The following is a 16904-nucleotide window of genomic DNA, read 5'->3' as shown; positions in this document are numbered from 1 at the left end:
TAATGCAGAAAAGGTTAAGTAATCGAGAATTGTAAGCGATCTTTTTCACAATCCCTCCCTCAACGCGCAACGATGCGACGGACAAAAAATGTACGATAGATTAAATTAGAATTATATCTCTCGATAATATCGCGATGCATGCCACAAAGATTTATAGATATATAGATTAGAAGAGGCTATAAGGGTCACACGCGGATCAAGGTGCGTTTAAATATTATAGTGATTTATTAATCAAATTCCAACAATCCAAACGTTTCGGCTCCTGTCCGAGCCATCCTCAGTGGTATAATGTTAACAATAAACGCACCTTGATCCGCGTGTGACCCTTATAGCCTCTTCTAATCTATATTTGAATTTCGAGGGTCTTTCACACTTTATTTATAGATATATTTATAATATAATTGTAGACTTTAAGTCGTCCAAGACGACAAGATTATACGATAACTGTGTGCGAAGAGTCTCAATAGATTCTTAAACAAACGCAATACACAATCGTAATAAATTTATCGGTCAACCTAGCTCGGTCACAACTGTCACGAGGACGACGCGACGCGATGCGACGCGCGACGGCCGTCCATATATCCATATTAGTCACAGATTGTTAGATCTTGTATCAGGTACTTGTCGAAGGATGATGACTCGAAGACGTAACTGCGTGTGATCGGTGAAAGTTTAGCGGGGAGAGATTATTAACGACAGCAACGTTTATATCTGAAAGAACACGCGTGTGGTAGCCGTGCAAGCGCGCTCAACGTGTAAGATATTAAGTAATTGGTGATATTCTGAATTTAAATAAGATATAATTGACATTTTCCAAGGCAGCGCAAGGCAGCAACAAAATCGATTGCAATGAAATGAACGATAAATCAATGATTGAATTAATTATATATTTATTACATTTGCAAATTACATTTTCGCAATTCGCGATAATGCGTAACGAGGTACACGACTGACTATGACCGCGCGAAATAGGGGAGACCGGGGCTAGTTGGTACACTTTTTTTTAAAGATTTTTTTACACGTAACTAATAAATGGAATACAAGCCGCAAAAGAATTTTTCAATAGGCGCATGCTTATATACAACACAAAAATTATTTTTTTAACTAAATAGTATAATTAATTATTTTGTTGCACTAATAATAATTATAAGGCGACGACATTTGTAACAACCAGCCCCATATACGGGTAAGTTGTTACAGTACTGGATTAAGTTGTGAAAGATCAAGTTTTCAAAATTTAATATATTTAATAAAGAGAAATAACAACATGTAACAATATGTGTTTAATTACACTTACATTGTTGAGTGCAAAATTATAATATAAATGTAATTCAACTGATGTTTTATATTGACTCGTTCTGATACGTAATAAGAGACGTTAACGGTGAAATCTTCATAAGATTAAAATATCTGTCGCTGTGTTATGCCAAAATTATGTGTTACATCGACGGAGTTGGTCGAAATTGTAAGTAGAACAGCAGTAACAACCTGCCCCGACCGGGCCATATTTAGATATTTCGATTATTGTTTAAACCAAAGAAATGTGTTTCAAGACATTAAAATAACTGGACTGTTATTACGTTTAAAGTAAAGATTTTAAAAACACAGTTAGAATTATGATATGATGACCAGATTTATAAATATAACATTTAATACATCACTGATTTATTTTACTTTTGGCTATACAAAACTAAAAATATTTTCTGTTTGTGAAAATACGCTACTCAGCCTAATACAACTATAAATTGAAATATTATCGCAATGTTTTTGCGGAAATACTATATTTTTTATGCAATATTATCTTTTGTCATTTTTGCAATAATTGACGTGTACCTGCTACCTACCTGCCCCATATGTACCAACTAGCCCCGCGGTCTTCCCTACTGCGCTTAATCGCGAAAGATTGCCATTGCAGCAAAAGCGGCAGATTTTTCGAGAGCAAGTGCTACCAGCGTTGGGTGGCAAGATTCCAGAGGAAGCTTTTAGAACAGATCGGCTGGCGCTGAATCGGTTAAACAAGGAGGGTATTACCGTGCCGGACGGCGTCGTCTTGGATGCTCGGCACATCCACAAGCATCCTCATCCCAATCAAAGAATGCCGGAGATAATAAAGGCATGTTTTTCTTGCATGTGCCATATCATAGACGGAATAACGTTTATAACGTTATTTGGGGATATTTGAGTCAAGTATTACACTGTTCAACAAAAAAAATGCACAAAAACGAGAATAATCGTTTCCCGTATAGTTTTTTGGAGCACGTTGACAAACGGAATCGTATTCAGTGCCCATCAAAAAACTGTTATATAAGAAACAATTATTTTGGTTCTTGTGCGTTCTCTCGAAAAAAGTATTTTTTTCTTTATTTTTTATTGAACAGTGTTAGATTACTCTCCTAATTATTTTATATTATTGTTTCATTCAGCATACTTTATATCTAATGATTCATTGACTTTCATCTATAATCAAGGTCTATCTAACATCGGACGGTCGATACGTACCGCCGGAAGGTCGACCTCACTATAATTACCCGAAAACCATCGACACTACTTACATTATACGAAGACCATTTATCCACACGAATCACAAAACACCGAACAATTTTGAAAACGTCAAACTTCGAAGCTATCCGAAGGCACAGAGCTACTCGAATTATGGACAGTTTGTGCCGATCGCACCACCCGTCGAACCAGGTGTTTACAAGCCTATTGTAGCGCCTTTCGTATTTCCGGCTGACAGAAACCTGTTTGATTTATCAAGCTGGAAGACGGGATATGAGTGGGACACCGTGTACGAACCGTTTGACGGTTACTTTGTTAACAATCTAGCACTCTTCGATTCGCATCAGGTAATGTCTTACCAATTGGTATATCTTATTTTCAATCTTCTACCGTATCATTTCTGCAAATAAAATCTAAGCTTCGTGGACTCGCAAAATTTCAGCATTCTCTTCGAAAATATTCCATTTAGAAAATTGAAACAAATTTTACAACACTTACACATGTGTCAATCTTACAAAAGATACAATTTACAATATCATATTATACTGTCGAATTGTAATCATCGAATCGTTGTTAGATTTACACACACACACACACACACACACACACACACACACACACACACACACACCCTGTAGTTTATACCGTTCATCTAATTTGTGCGCGTGTATATATATATCTTTTTGTTAAACTGCATAATAAAATATAACTGCATAATATTTCCTTATATGTGAAATTTGTGCAATTTTATCCAGTGTGAGCAATAGTTACGTGTTGTTAAACCAACTCACAGTCATATATCGTTTGTTAGATCATTACGGATTACCAAGGATTTCTCAACGAGTTCCATGGACGATCCTTGAGGCACGTGAAAAGTAATGACAGAAATCAACAGCATCGCCAGAGTCGAAAGTACCAGGAATCGAAACTATCGTCCACGCTTCATCAGAAAATCAAATCGAATCCCGCCAATTCTCACGATTCTGCTTATACAAGTCTCACAAATATACCGGAAACCAATTTTTCTTGCCGTGGAAAAAAGGGAGTGTTCGCAGACGTCGAAACCAAATGCCAAGTAAAAACAGTTTCCTCTGTCCTTTCTTTGAATATTAATTATATCACTATTCCTGATGTAAAAGCGAAACGGAAACAAATGAAAAGCTACAATCTGGAAATTATCACGCTCAACCAAATTAGAAATATATATAGATGTATGTACACATACATATGTATAAATAGACAAAACCTTTCGTGACTCAAATTAGAGTGAAACTATGATTTGTGATGGATATCGTTACGATGGAATTAAAAATGAGTGTATTTTTGCATTATTCAAAAACGAAACGTGAAGAAAAAAGAGAGAGAAACAATATCTTTAAATTTCGCATCCCTCGCAATATTTGGGGCATTCCACGCCAATTCACGAGGGGTCAAACCTCGACCTTTTTATTTTTGATGGCGGCTCGTTTTTTAGCAGGTAGCGTGGAATGCCCCATTTATAATTGAGTCGATACGTCTTTTTGCTATGCTAATGTGTAATTGTAGTATGTACCTGATCTTTCTCGTAAATTTTATTGGAGCATCACGTTTCGCACGAATAAATCACTGGATCTTATCTTACAAGATATTCGATCTACGATGTCATGGAGCAATAACGTATTATTAATCGTATCGCGTCAACGGTGTTGTTTCCAACCCAACGAGTGATTTCAAAACTTTCGGGCAATGGCCGCGATGGGCGAAGTGTATACGATTCATCCGGATTTCTACGTTCGGTGTAGGGTAATCTAGATCAACGTCGTCTATTATGTTATATAGTTACTAATTCTTTAACGAAACGGCTGACAGAATTGCGGCATACGTTGCAACATTTTGCGATTCTTACCTTCGCGTTGTTGCATTTGTGTCGATTTTCTCGCACGATATGAAAACTTTATTAAGTAGGGGAGACCGGGGCTAAACAGTCCGTTTTTTTTCGGTGCCGATTTTTAACAACAAAATAAATAATTGTAGTTAAATGTGGTATACCACTGTAAAGAGTGAACCTTTAGCTACAAAATTTATATAGAAAATTTTTGTCTACGTCGCTTTGTTTAACCGGTATAGAGCAAAAACGACAACAGTGGAAAAATTGAAATCTCAAAAATGCCGGGGTATAACAGTCTGCACTACATTTTCAATACATATACGTACATCTAATTCTAAAAAATAATAGGATACATGCAATAATTGTTTTTTAAGAGAAAACTATAAAAATTTATTTAAAATTTTTATGCGAAACATTATTAAAAAATAGTTACGAGGGTTCCTCTTTCCGCAGAAGTCACTCGCTCGACTTGTTTCACTCCTCGACGTCCGATGACTCTATTCGGTGTCTGAACGGTTGTAATTCCCGTCTCATCCATATTCCATATGCAGTGAGCCCGAAAATGCCTTGGAAATGCACCCGGCCTGCTTACTGACCGATTAGCCCCAAACACAAGTTTCAGGTTTGATCGCCCACGAAATATTAGACATCAACGATAATGAAAAAACTACACTGGATTCGTGTTCAGCATGCATTACTCTTTATAATCACGTACCTCGAGATTTGGAGAGCAAATATTATTGCAGATATTACAAAATTTCCACGCGCAGAAAATGTAACTTTCACCTTTCGAAAACACGTTTGCCCTCGTAAAAATCATAACACGGCAGGTAACCTGCCGAAACTCCGTTGGTCACATGGGTACTATAAGCAGCGTTTACAATGTTAATAGCGAGTTCGCACAATATACAGGTTCCGAGATATTTGATTAGACGTATTTACCCCATAGACGTTTTAGCCCCGGTCTCCCCTACTTTGAACGACCGAATGCTACCGTACGAATTGCATATATGTATATATAGACAAGGAAAATTCTGCGTAATCACATAAACAGATTAAACGATTACAACTTGTCAATTGTTTGATATGATAAGCTTTTCTCATAAGCAAGTTGTAGCAATTATAAGAGAGCAAATATAATTATTAATTTCATTTTATCTATCCTTGCGATTGTAAGATTACAATTCAGTAAAATGCTTCAGAAGAGATAATGTTGTGAAACAGATGAATACACTAAGAAATAGTTTATAAATACAAATTGATAATAAATATATGATAATAAATTTTAACTTGGAATAATAAAGTTGCCAGCCGCAGCACAAAGAATGATAAGATTGATAAATTTAAAAAATACGCGAGTGTCCTTGCCGGAAGCGACCTTACTTCATTTGATTGCAATATAACAGCTATCTATGCATATATATATCTTTTTCGTTTGATATTTATTTTTTTTGCAGGTATTTCACAATTGCTCAGATTGGTCGAAAACATCCTCACTGTGTCCACCGGGAACTGCGTTTTGCGAGACAAACAACCGATGCGAGTGGTTCTATACCGTACGGTGCAAGAATTAATATATAAATTTAAAATAAATATTGAATTATTCTTGTATAAAGCTCATAAAAATAACAAGAGAATGCTTAACACATTATTTATTCCGAGTTATTTTGCGTTTATCCATAATCTGGCATCCAAATCAGCAAATTTAGATTAAGGGGTAACGCCACTCTAGAATTAAAAAAAAATCCGATGCTTTAAGGTCTTAGAAATAAGGTACACTTGGTTTCAAAGCTCGGAAAAATCTCTATTATCCCTTTTTCGTAATCCGTCTGCCGGCGCGGAATGCATCTGTGAATGTTAACTGAAACTTTAAACGCGTTTTTCTCGAAATCGCTTTTTTAAAATCGGGCGGAATCAGAACTCGAACACCTTTTATCCGATTGACTTGAAATTTTGAGTGAAACTTTACAATAACATTATCTTTAGAAGTACCTATGGATTTTGCGATAAGTTGAACAAAACTTTTTTTATAAACAATTTTGTGCGAAATTTTTTAGCGAAAAGACAAAAATGAAACATTTTTTTCCAACATGCACCATTCTTACAAAAAATGATATTTCGCAATTCCCATAGGTACTTCTAAAAGAAAATCTTATATATTTTTCAAAAATCTTTGAATTTTTGTTCCAACTCAGAAATTATAGGAGCTCGCGATTCCGCCCGTTAGACGACTTCCGCAAAAAGGCACTTTGGATCAATGGCTCTGGCGCCGTCATTTTGTCAATAAAAAATTAATTAAAAAATTTTTTTTATACTTTAATATATAGATAATAAATAGAATTAAACCGATTTTCATTTATGATTATTGTATTTCTGAAAAAAATTATCAAAAATTGGCTTTTTATTGGGACTCTATAGAGTGGCGTTACCCCTTATAACGCGAAAGAAAGAAACTTTTATGCAAGCTTATATATATATATAAACATATATATTTAATTAGTATAGGTACTGGATATACCAATTCTAAAATACTTTTATTATCTAGGCTTTTGTAAGTATATAAATTTGTTATTCTTGAAATAGTTTTATTTATTAGAAATATAGTTTAAATCATCTACCTCTTTTCTTAGTTTAAAAGTGAAAAAGTGAATTTCTTCATGATCAGATGTATAACGTAAGTTATTGTATATTGTGTATGACAGCTAGTCTATTAAAATATTACATATAAATGATACAATTAGATTTCCTATGACACAATAGTCAATTTTCATGCGCGCGCGCGTGTGGTGCATGTGTGTGTGTGTGTGTGTGTGTGTGTGTGTGTGTGTGTGTGTGTGTGTGTGTCTAGTTGTGTCAGAAATACATTTCTAAAATTTTATAATTGTTCTCATTTTTAATTAATTCTACAATAAATTATTGATTGCTGTTCTAAAACTTTTGTTAAAATTAAGTTTGAAATTGATTTAAAAGTCTATGGAAATCGCAATTATTTCGGAATATGTGAATATTTTCAAAATGGGGAAATTGCGTATTGATAATTTTATATATGTTTATTTGTAAAAGGATCAACGATATCTGACTGGTGATTTAATATTTTAATGATATCATTGATATCTGACGATATCTGACTGTTTATACGCGTATCTGTAGAGGGCGATAATCTTCAGTGACTATAGCGACTGCGCAAGGTAGTCGATGAGATAGATTTCTTCCTTTCTTTGCGTGCGATATAAGATATAGGACTATAAGATTACGAAAATAAAAGATAAACTTTAAAAATTATTATGACGTGAATGTGCGCGGTGTACGATACTGAATAAACTAAGACAATAACTACTGTAAAAATGTAAGCATAAAGCTTTATTATATAATGCAAATTTAAAAAAGCATAAATATATTAGATCTTAATTTACGTTATTTATTAGACAATATTAGCGTCATTTTTAATGATATTCATTGTAATTAGGAACATTCGTACATAATACAGCTTTCTTAATTAATTTCAGGTTGACAACTGTAATTTTTTCTCGCAAGAATGTTAGTGATACATACAATTCTGAATTACAAAGAAATGCTAAAAAACTACGTAATTTTGTAATAAAAATATCAAGATTTTAATCGGTCCAAAATATAGAATTATTTATTTTCTTTCTTTTCTTGTGTTCTTCGTTGTCGTCAACATCTTGTGTTCCGAAAAGAAGAATCGCGAGACGAAACTTCTTTATATCTCATTCTGTGTTGTGCACCACAAGTTACACCAATCTCGACACAATTCCAACGATGTCGACAGCCCATAGTTTGACCAAATTTCTGTTTCATGATGTGCAATTAACGCGACAATGACGCGTTTTATCTCTTAGGGTGATAATAGGGAAGGGGCTCAACCTCTTGCTTACGTACGATTTAGACTTTCTCTTTCTCTATGTGACATAATGTCTCGTATACCTAGCACGGCCTCACAGCGGAAACTGGTCCAGTTTCGTTCATATTCAAACTCAGTGCGGTCATGTCGGGAAGTCGTAGTATCCTTGTCGTATTTCTGGTCGCCGCTATGGCAGCGCCCCATTCGACTATTGTACAGGTAAATTTCGGTTTTATTTGGCAAAAATAATTCTACATTCTGAAAAAAAGTACTTGTTTTTATATATTTATACGTATATAACATGCCTAAAACTTATATACATATATTCTAAACTATATTTGAGATGGACGAACTGTCCCTAAAATATAGTTAGTCTTTTACTTGGATTATGTATTTTCCTTGCGTTTTAGTTAAAAACAGTTGTGATATACATATATTACAGAGGATCGTAACTAAATTCCCAAGAATTGTATTATATTATTTCAGATATGCATTTTATGGAGAATTTTATTAGTAATTATTATATCAAGTATTATTAACTATTACCAAGTATTAGATAAGAACTGTATTCACTATGAGTGTTTTTTCTTATTGTTAGATCTGTCACTAACATACCGACAACGAACTGCTTCTCTCTCTTTTTCTAAATTTACGAAAATAAATTATCAAACAGTGAATATATCGATATTTTTTTCTGAAATATACGTGATTTGATTTTTTAAGCAATTGAAATCTTGCAGTAACACTAGTAAATTTTGTACATAACACAACACATGTATGTCATTGTTACTACAAGATTTCAATTGCTTGTCATATCTATATCTATATCTATATCTATATCTATATCTATATCTATCTATATCTATATCTATATATATATATATATATGACGTACATCAGCCCATGATGTACCTTACACTTACAGTATTAGTTTACACAGATGTGCCGTATTGTGCTATTTATCGTATTTATATTGAAATACATTGATACTTGAGCCCTCATTGTGATCTCTTGGAATTAAAGTAAGGCATCAAATTGATTTACTTTGTAATATAATAACAGCATAGAGAGATGATATAAAGAAACGTCCTTGGCTTTGAATAGATCAAGGCAACATTTCGCGAAGGTTCGTTACACTCTGTTGGACTCCAAACTTTTTCTAAACTGTGAAAGCGAGTTATGATCCGATAGCGGGAAGAGAGATTACTTCTTACATTAAAATTCCAAAAACGCCTCATCACCCATTACACTTCATTTAAAGAGTCCATATTTTATTAACGTTGATTAAATATGTATCTCTATGATTACTTTTAACAATCTATCCATCTATCCATCTATCCAACAGACAAACTTGTTATTTAACGCTTCGTTTAATTTTTCCAACGATCTGTAAATTTTCATCGCAGGGACGAATAGTAGTGGACGATTATTACGACGAATATCAAAATTTCCAACCGGTAGTGGGTTTTCGCCAACCCATTGTCGTGAAAGAAGAATCGAAGAAAGATCAGGATTTGAGCAAGATTCCTGGAATCCCCGGAATAGATTATCCCATATATCACACAGTGCCGCCTACCAGCTTTTCCTGCGCATACGTTCCGATCGTACCAGGAATGTACGCAAACGTGGAAACCGGTTGTCAGGTACTTGATCATATTTCATTTACTTTTAATATTTCGCTTACTAACGGCGGTTGCTAGTATCGTTTTTATGAAAGTAATCAGAATTACTTTATATAATTGTATCTTGATACGAAAAGTTTTCGGCAATGGATGACAACAATTTAAAAAAATGATATAGACACGTGATGAGTTGAATTAAGTTGATTATAAGCTGAAATACCCCCCGATGTTAAGAGCATATAATGTACATAACTCAAACATACTCGTAACTTCAGAAACGCCGCGCTGGTACGGCGCCATTAATGAAGAAACGAATGACGCAAAAGTATGAAAAAATTAAAAACGTATTACGAGTATCAAGGATAATTAACGGCGAAAGCAGAAAAGCATAAAGGTAACGCGTTGTTCTATGTACGATTGATTTTGAGCAAAAAAAATACATTATCTCTATATATATATTTGCATTTTATTTGTATAAAATTGGTAGATGTGGATGTGCCTGGCATTTTTCGAAATGTGATGACGATATTCGAAACGAAATGAATAATTTAACAAAATTGTATAAACGTTAGAGGTAATCGCATCGATGGAATTGACGCCGACGTGACGCGACGCGACGCGACGCCAAGCTATATAATAATATACATATTTGTAAATTAATGTTTTCTCTCCACGCGCGGTATTACGCTTTCTGTCGCGTGTCACGTTCTGTCGTACAAGACCGATGCGAGCGGAGCTGCTCAGAGAACAAGGTAAAATCATTCCAGTGCACAGTGATTTCGAGCGCGCATGCTGCGCTCATGCGCGCTCGAGCCGCGCGCGGTCAAAGTAGAGCGGATTTATTATGTAAGAGAACGGGCTGGCATTATTAAAACCTCAAGGCAACGCGGGAATAAGAACCGATCTCGCCTTAGTGAAAGACGAAAGACAAACTCTGCGAGAGAACAGTCTTGGCAAATTGTTATCGTAATTGAGCTTGACTCAGCCTCTCTCGCGGTGTGTCGATCGAGATACGCCGAATGTTATAACTTTGCAATTCTTGCTCTCTTCGACAATCTTCATATAATTTCGAAAAAGCTATCTCTTCTCTCGAATTACATTCTCTCTGACATTCGCATTCGCAAAGTCACCTGAGTGGTTTATGGCGATGATTGTCGTGAAAATAACATGCAACAATACAAGATATTGCTGATTCTTTCACGAACAATAAAACGCACTGACATAAATAACGTTACGTGACTCAAATGCTCCGTCATGCATCGCAACTTGATTTCCAGAGCGCGCGCTAAACTTTCCTTTTCAAGAATGTCATTCGCTTCCTTTGTATTTCCTTAAACCTGACTTCTATCCTACCGTTTCACGTCACTCCTATTATTTTCAGTAAACTTGCACAACATGTTTCGCATTAATTCCTTAATTACGATGTTTATGTAACAGAAAAGCATCATATTAGCCTTATTCGACCAGCTTGCACCAGTTGCGCGACTTTCTTCATCCTTTCTTCATTATTGATGTACAAATTTCCATTGCTCAAAATACTTGTTATAATTAAATAGATTCCGCATAAGACTACTTTCTGTGATATATGTCGTTTAATCGTTTTAGTGTTTGTGTATATATGTATATGTAATATATGATAATATATTAATATTGTTACAGGCATATCACGTTTGCCACGACGGGCGTGAGGGGCATCAGGGTGCCACCTTTTTATGCACCAATGGAACGCTCTTTAATCAACACGAATTTGCATGCGACTGGTGGTACAATGTTAATTGCGCCAATGCACCATCCCTTTATAGGTAAAGTTTCTTTCGAATAATCTCAACAGAGATGCCGTCACAGAATATGTGAAAACATTTTGTAACAATTTTTTAATGACTTGCTAACTCATCAACTAATCTACTAGTTACTTACGTTCGCAGGCTAAACGCAGACCCATTAAAGAATCCATATGTACCGAAGGAGACAAAGGACGCGATTCGAAAAAGATTGAAGATCGTCGTACTTTAAATGTATGTAATTAGCTGTGTATAGCTGATAAATTTGATTTACGACTACACACAAACACACACACACACACACACACACACACACACACATTTACACTCTCAAATAAGCCTTATTTATAATATTGCTCGCGTGTCTCTTGTCAAGATTAGTAATAAAAAGAAAAACAGTTAATATACAAATATTAATTTTTTATTTCCAATCAACAGAGTGCAAGTCATTATTTCTCCATAGCACGATAAATTTCCTAAATTTAATCCTCAATTTTCAATCGTTTAGCTCATAAATTTACATCCCTGTCAATGGAGATAGCATTCAGTCAATTACATCCATCGAGAAATAAAGGCGAGTATTAAGAGTATTGAGTGAAAGGCATGGAGAGAGTACATATGGGGTATCCTAAGAAAAGTACGTCGTGAGTGAGTGAGAGAAATTGACACGTGGGATTAATGTCTTTTCTCCTTTTCACACAAAATCACACCTCTTTCTGATTATATGTATCTCTAATTTTGATATGTACGCTATATAAAATATAATAATCCGATGAAAAGAGTCAATATGACGCGATAGGATCTAGCAAATAAAAACTATAGAAAAGTGCAAATAAAACTGAAACGCTAAAGCTAATACGTATTTATATACGGTGCGGAGTGCGAAATGATTAATATAATATAATTTTACCAGAAAAATGATATGCAAAATTATAAAACATCTGGTATATCTGGTAATCTGAATTGAACACAGCAATGCAATCTTTTGTTGCATTCACTTATAATTAGATATGATGTCGATATGCATTTAATGATTTAATTATCGTACTGCATCTCGTGAAATCTCGGCAGGGACTTTCTAGCTTCCGCATACATTTGTAACGTCTTCTGGTTAGTAATGGTCATGTCTCGATGCACAGTATGCACACACGTAAACATTCGATTGCCATTAATTACTTAGAGAGAAGGATGAAAGTCGTAGATACCAATCTAAAGCGATCATTGCTTTCAGCAAGAGTATTGTTGGTAAGTCCAGTGCATGAATATTTCTCTTTTTCCTCATGCTAAATAAAATGACTAGATATCAAAAGACACGTCAGTCAAAAAAGTAATCGCGAAAGAAACAATTTTAACATTTAAAACTTATTAATCAAAATTTTTTAATCTTGTTGCGTACCTTGCATAATAATTTTATTAATATCGAATGATTATGTAAAGTGTAATTTCGCGCGCGCGCGCGCGCGCGCGCGTGTGTGTGTGTGTGAGATAGCGGATGTCACAAGTTTAATTGAGGGAGTATATATTAGTTTAAAACTGTTAAGGAAGAGAAACTTGATTGCAAACTCTTGCAAAAATCAGAAATAGGATGTTATGTAGGCGTCGACTAGGAAGTAAAGTCAAGGACGTTACTTGGCTCACTTTCGTTATCGAAAGGTTGTGAATGTCTTTTGCGGCGGGCCGGATAAGTCGCAAAGCGGATAAAAGCCGCTCTTTCTCTAGGCCGTTCGAGGCTAATAACGAAATAGGTAAAACGATAGACAGATATAGATAGGTTAAACACACGCAATACACAGTTATCGCACGGATTTGTGTAACGTTGTACAATTTTACCCGACACCTCGAGTATCATATTGACAAACGGAACTACAACGCGACAGAGTTCTAGCAGTAATGCCAATTTAACAATATTAACAACAAGCTACTTTTTTATTAGCTTACAATTAATCGTTATGAAGTCTTACTAACATATGTCATATGGGAAATATTATAAATGCAGTTATATATATATATATAGTTATTACAAACGTTATTAATAACACGACGATAAGATAAGAGATGCAACAAACTCATAAAAAAAATCAAACAAACTCAAGACTGATAAAATAATAAACAATTAAGAAATTTATAACAAGTATACAAGTATAATAAAATATATATACATAGATATATCACAGAATAATAAATTTCTTCGCCAGTATATAGAATAACAATACACGAATAACGACACCCGCACGGTATACGGGAGAGGTTCCAGGTTCAAACCCTGGCTGAGGTAATATTTTTTCGCAATAAAAATTTAAACTATTTAATTTAGAAATTACATCAACTGACAAAAACCCATGGTCGAAATTAATAATGTCTCGATTTGATCCGAAAAAGTGCTGTGTGAATCCGACAAACCAAGTTGGCTCACAGTTTTTCTATGTTTATATCGGAAAGACGTTATATATTGCCAGTTACGGTCGATTTAAATTACTTTAATTGTTATAGATATATCACGTTCCGAGAAGAATATTCAATTTTTTGAATTGTACAGAGATAACTAACGCAATATTACGATTATGATATTTTGTTATAATGAAACTTATATACTGTTTCTTGAAGAGGTCTGCTGTGATTCATTTGTCAATTTATATATGACATATATTATATCATATATACATCCAGGAAACCGCAACATAACCATGGTTAAAAGAATAACGATACTTCTGCCCCGTGTAGCGGATTTCGCATATAGACTTATGACACTATTATAAGACATAGGCAACTTATCTTAGGGGGGTGCGATATGTATAGCTTTACATAGCTATAAATTACTTAAAAATATGCAAAAGTGAATTCTTGGACATTCCATATAGATAGTTATACACCTCGTTTCATGACAAGCTGCAATAAATTCATATAGTGACACGTAAGCTAATAATTAAGTCGAGTCACATATACATGGACAGTACACGACAAATGTAAAGCACGTCGCGTCGCTCGCGTGCGATCAACTCTCATTTCTGTCACTCACATCGCAAATCATAACTAATGATTAAGTAGATACAATTATGAGGTAGTACATTAGTGTGAAGATTACTAATCCTTTCCTACATTTTTTTACCACTACGCAGCTACGGGACGAGACGGCTTCCAGAATGCAATTAGAAAGTGGCACATAAAGTGTGTTCGGATAATTTATGAAGAATTTAGAATTTAGAAATAAATGTGAGCACCATCAGTCTCCATCAATCAGTGCTGGTCACGAATTGGTGTGGTCAAATTTTTGGCAAAACGATCGAGATAGATCACCGATCGTTCACATTCACACACGCACGCGCATACGCCCAAACTGTCGTATGTCGTATGTCAGATGCAAAGATTTATATGTTACGCAAACAATAGTACGACAGATTTTATCGTGTGATTTCCGGATATACCATACGGTATATGCGGTATTGCACAAAACGCAGCCATCTGATACGCACGAAACGATCGTCGTCCAAGGGTCACGCTTGAATAGATGACGTGGATATAAGCACAAGCCGTGCATGTTTGTGCAATGACGTCGAAATATAATTCTCCAATCTAACAATACGATTTACCTGATTTTAAACTTGCGCGCGATGGTTTTTTTTTTTTTTTATAAAAAGGATCCTATCAACTAGTAAACTGCAGTACCCAGGATCTCAGCCTGCATAACCTGCATAACATCTGATTTAAATTATACTTATTACACAACATAAGCGTATTGGAAGAACGATTTAGCTCCAGAGTGAAAAGTATGGGAAAAAATTTTCAAAAAACCCATATTACATGACAATGTAGAGATGCAAATAGAAACGCACTCTATTTAAACAATATCCACTCCTTAATCGGGGGATCCTTCTTGGAATTTCGAGTTCTTAGAATTCTTAAAAATTCTTTTTACCTCCTCTTAAAAGAGGAATATGTGGGGTTCGATCGGGATCGAACTCATGATCTCTACATACTAATCTATTGTACTCATACTGAGCTACGAAACATTCCGCGATGTTAATTGAGATATTCCGATTATATTATAAGTGCAAAAATTACTGAAATTAACGAGTATATCAAGCATAATGAAGCGAAGTGAAAAGTGAATAATTTATCGAGGCAGGGGTTGCAAGAAAATTATATCATACAATCCGCTGTACTGGAAGACATGCAATGTATAGGTATTATTCATCTCGAGAATGTACTATCTCGCTATAGCTCTTATTTTCTCGATATAAAAATTCTAATCGGCATCGGCTTGATCGGAATTACGAGACAAGAATATCATAACCATGCAATAGACAATAACGATCAATATGTTTACGGATTTCCTCAGATTCACACATTAATTAAGATACACTTTCACTCGAATCCAATCAATTTCAATCCCAAAGAGATCCCAGATCCCAGATTTTAGATGATCTGTAGCTGTACTTCTTGTTACTTCTCAATCCGCAGTTACACCTCATACGCTCTATGTCCTATGCAAGTATGCACCTTGAAAGCGATCACCAAAAAATCACCAAAAATTGCACCTCTATCTGACGTAATTCTGACAAGAGGATGCCTCATGCGGATCACACGATGAGAAATCAGATACTATTTACCAAATATACTAAAATAATTAAATATTGATTAATTTCGTGTATGTCAAACAGATATTTGAGCTATTCAGACGTTGCTGAACATGACGTTTTTGCTGAAAAGAAATTTTTGAAAAGACATTGTAAAGTACCCGAACACACACACACACACACACACACACACACACACACAGAGAGAGAGAGAGAGAGAGAGAGAGGGATCGCATTTTTCTACCATTTTAGTTATCATCTGACCGTCTAAATTCGTGCAATCACGATTTTTTTATTAACGAGTCACACGCTCGCTTACGGCGAATAAACGGCGTGAGATCGCGATGCGAAAGTATCGCGGCACACGCCAGCAAAGGCCTGCGTATGCCGCAGTTTCGTGAAAAAACCAAACACCGATGTATCTAGATCTAATGTCGACGCAACCCAAATGCCACATGTACATCAAATTTGACAAATAAATTGCAACCACAAATTTTTCACAAAAATAAGGGCAAAAAGGCGAAATGCGATAAAAATGATTTAATAATCTTTATCGCGTATCTCAGCTCTATAGAGATATACAGCTCTCTTATAAGCGTCAACAAAAGAGATACCGTCGTCAAGATATACAGCTTTGGATATCATTTGCTGAAAGAGAGAGAATAAAAGTGTTTCGTCAACATTCTTAATATAATACTC

At 35.0% G+C, this 16904-nt stretch overlaps 3 protein-coding genes across 4 annotated transcripts in view; 2 read left to right on the top strand and 1 right to left on the bottom strand.

Moving 5' to 3' along the window:
* Positions 1 to 16904, bottom strand: part of LOC139783217 (uncharacterized) — a 73478-nt gene that overhangs the window by 25278 nt on the left and 31296 nt on the right. The window lies entirely within an intron of this gene.
* On the top strand, positions 1829 to 5940 carry LOC139783213 (uncharacterized; the record flags this gene model as incomplete). Its single annotated transcript, XM_071722367.1, has 4 exons — positions 1829 to 2113; positions 2469 to 2846; positions 3311 to 3574; positions 5824 to 5940. Coding segments are annotated over 4 exons (1044 nt in total), but the record flags the coding sequence as incomplete, so codon positions are not given.
* Positions 8162 to 12042, top strand: LOC139783224 (uncharacterized). The gene is made up of 4 exons (XM_071722384.1): positions 8162 to 8447; positions 9635 to 9871; positions 11510 to 11652; positions 11776 to 12042. The coding sequence occupies exons 1-4, from the start codon at positions 8373 to 8375 to the stop codon at positions 11861 to 11863; spliced, it is 543 nt and encodes a 180-aa protein (XP_071578485.1). The 5' UTR covers positions 8162 to 8372; the 3' UTR covers positions 11864 to 12042.

Source organism: Temnothorax nylanderi, unplaced genomic scaffold (genome assembly GCF_030848795.1).
Source record: "Temnothorax nylanderi isolate EJ_2023f unplaced genomic scaffold, tnyl_v1.0 TNYL_tig0479_pilon, whole genome shotgun sequence".
Lineage (NCBI taxonomy): Eukaryota > Metazoa > Arthropoda > Insecta > Hymenoptera > Formicidae > Temnothorax > Temnothorax nylanderi.
This window is presented reverse-complemented; position numbering and strand designations above follow the sequence as displayed.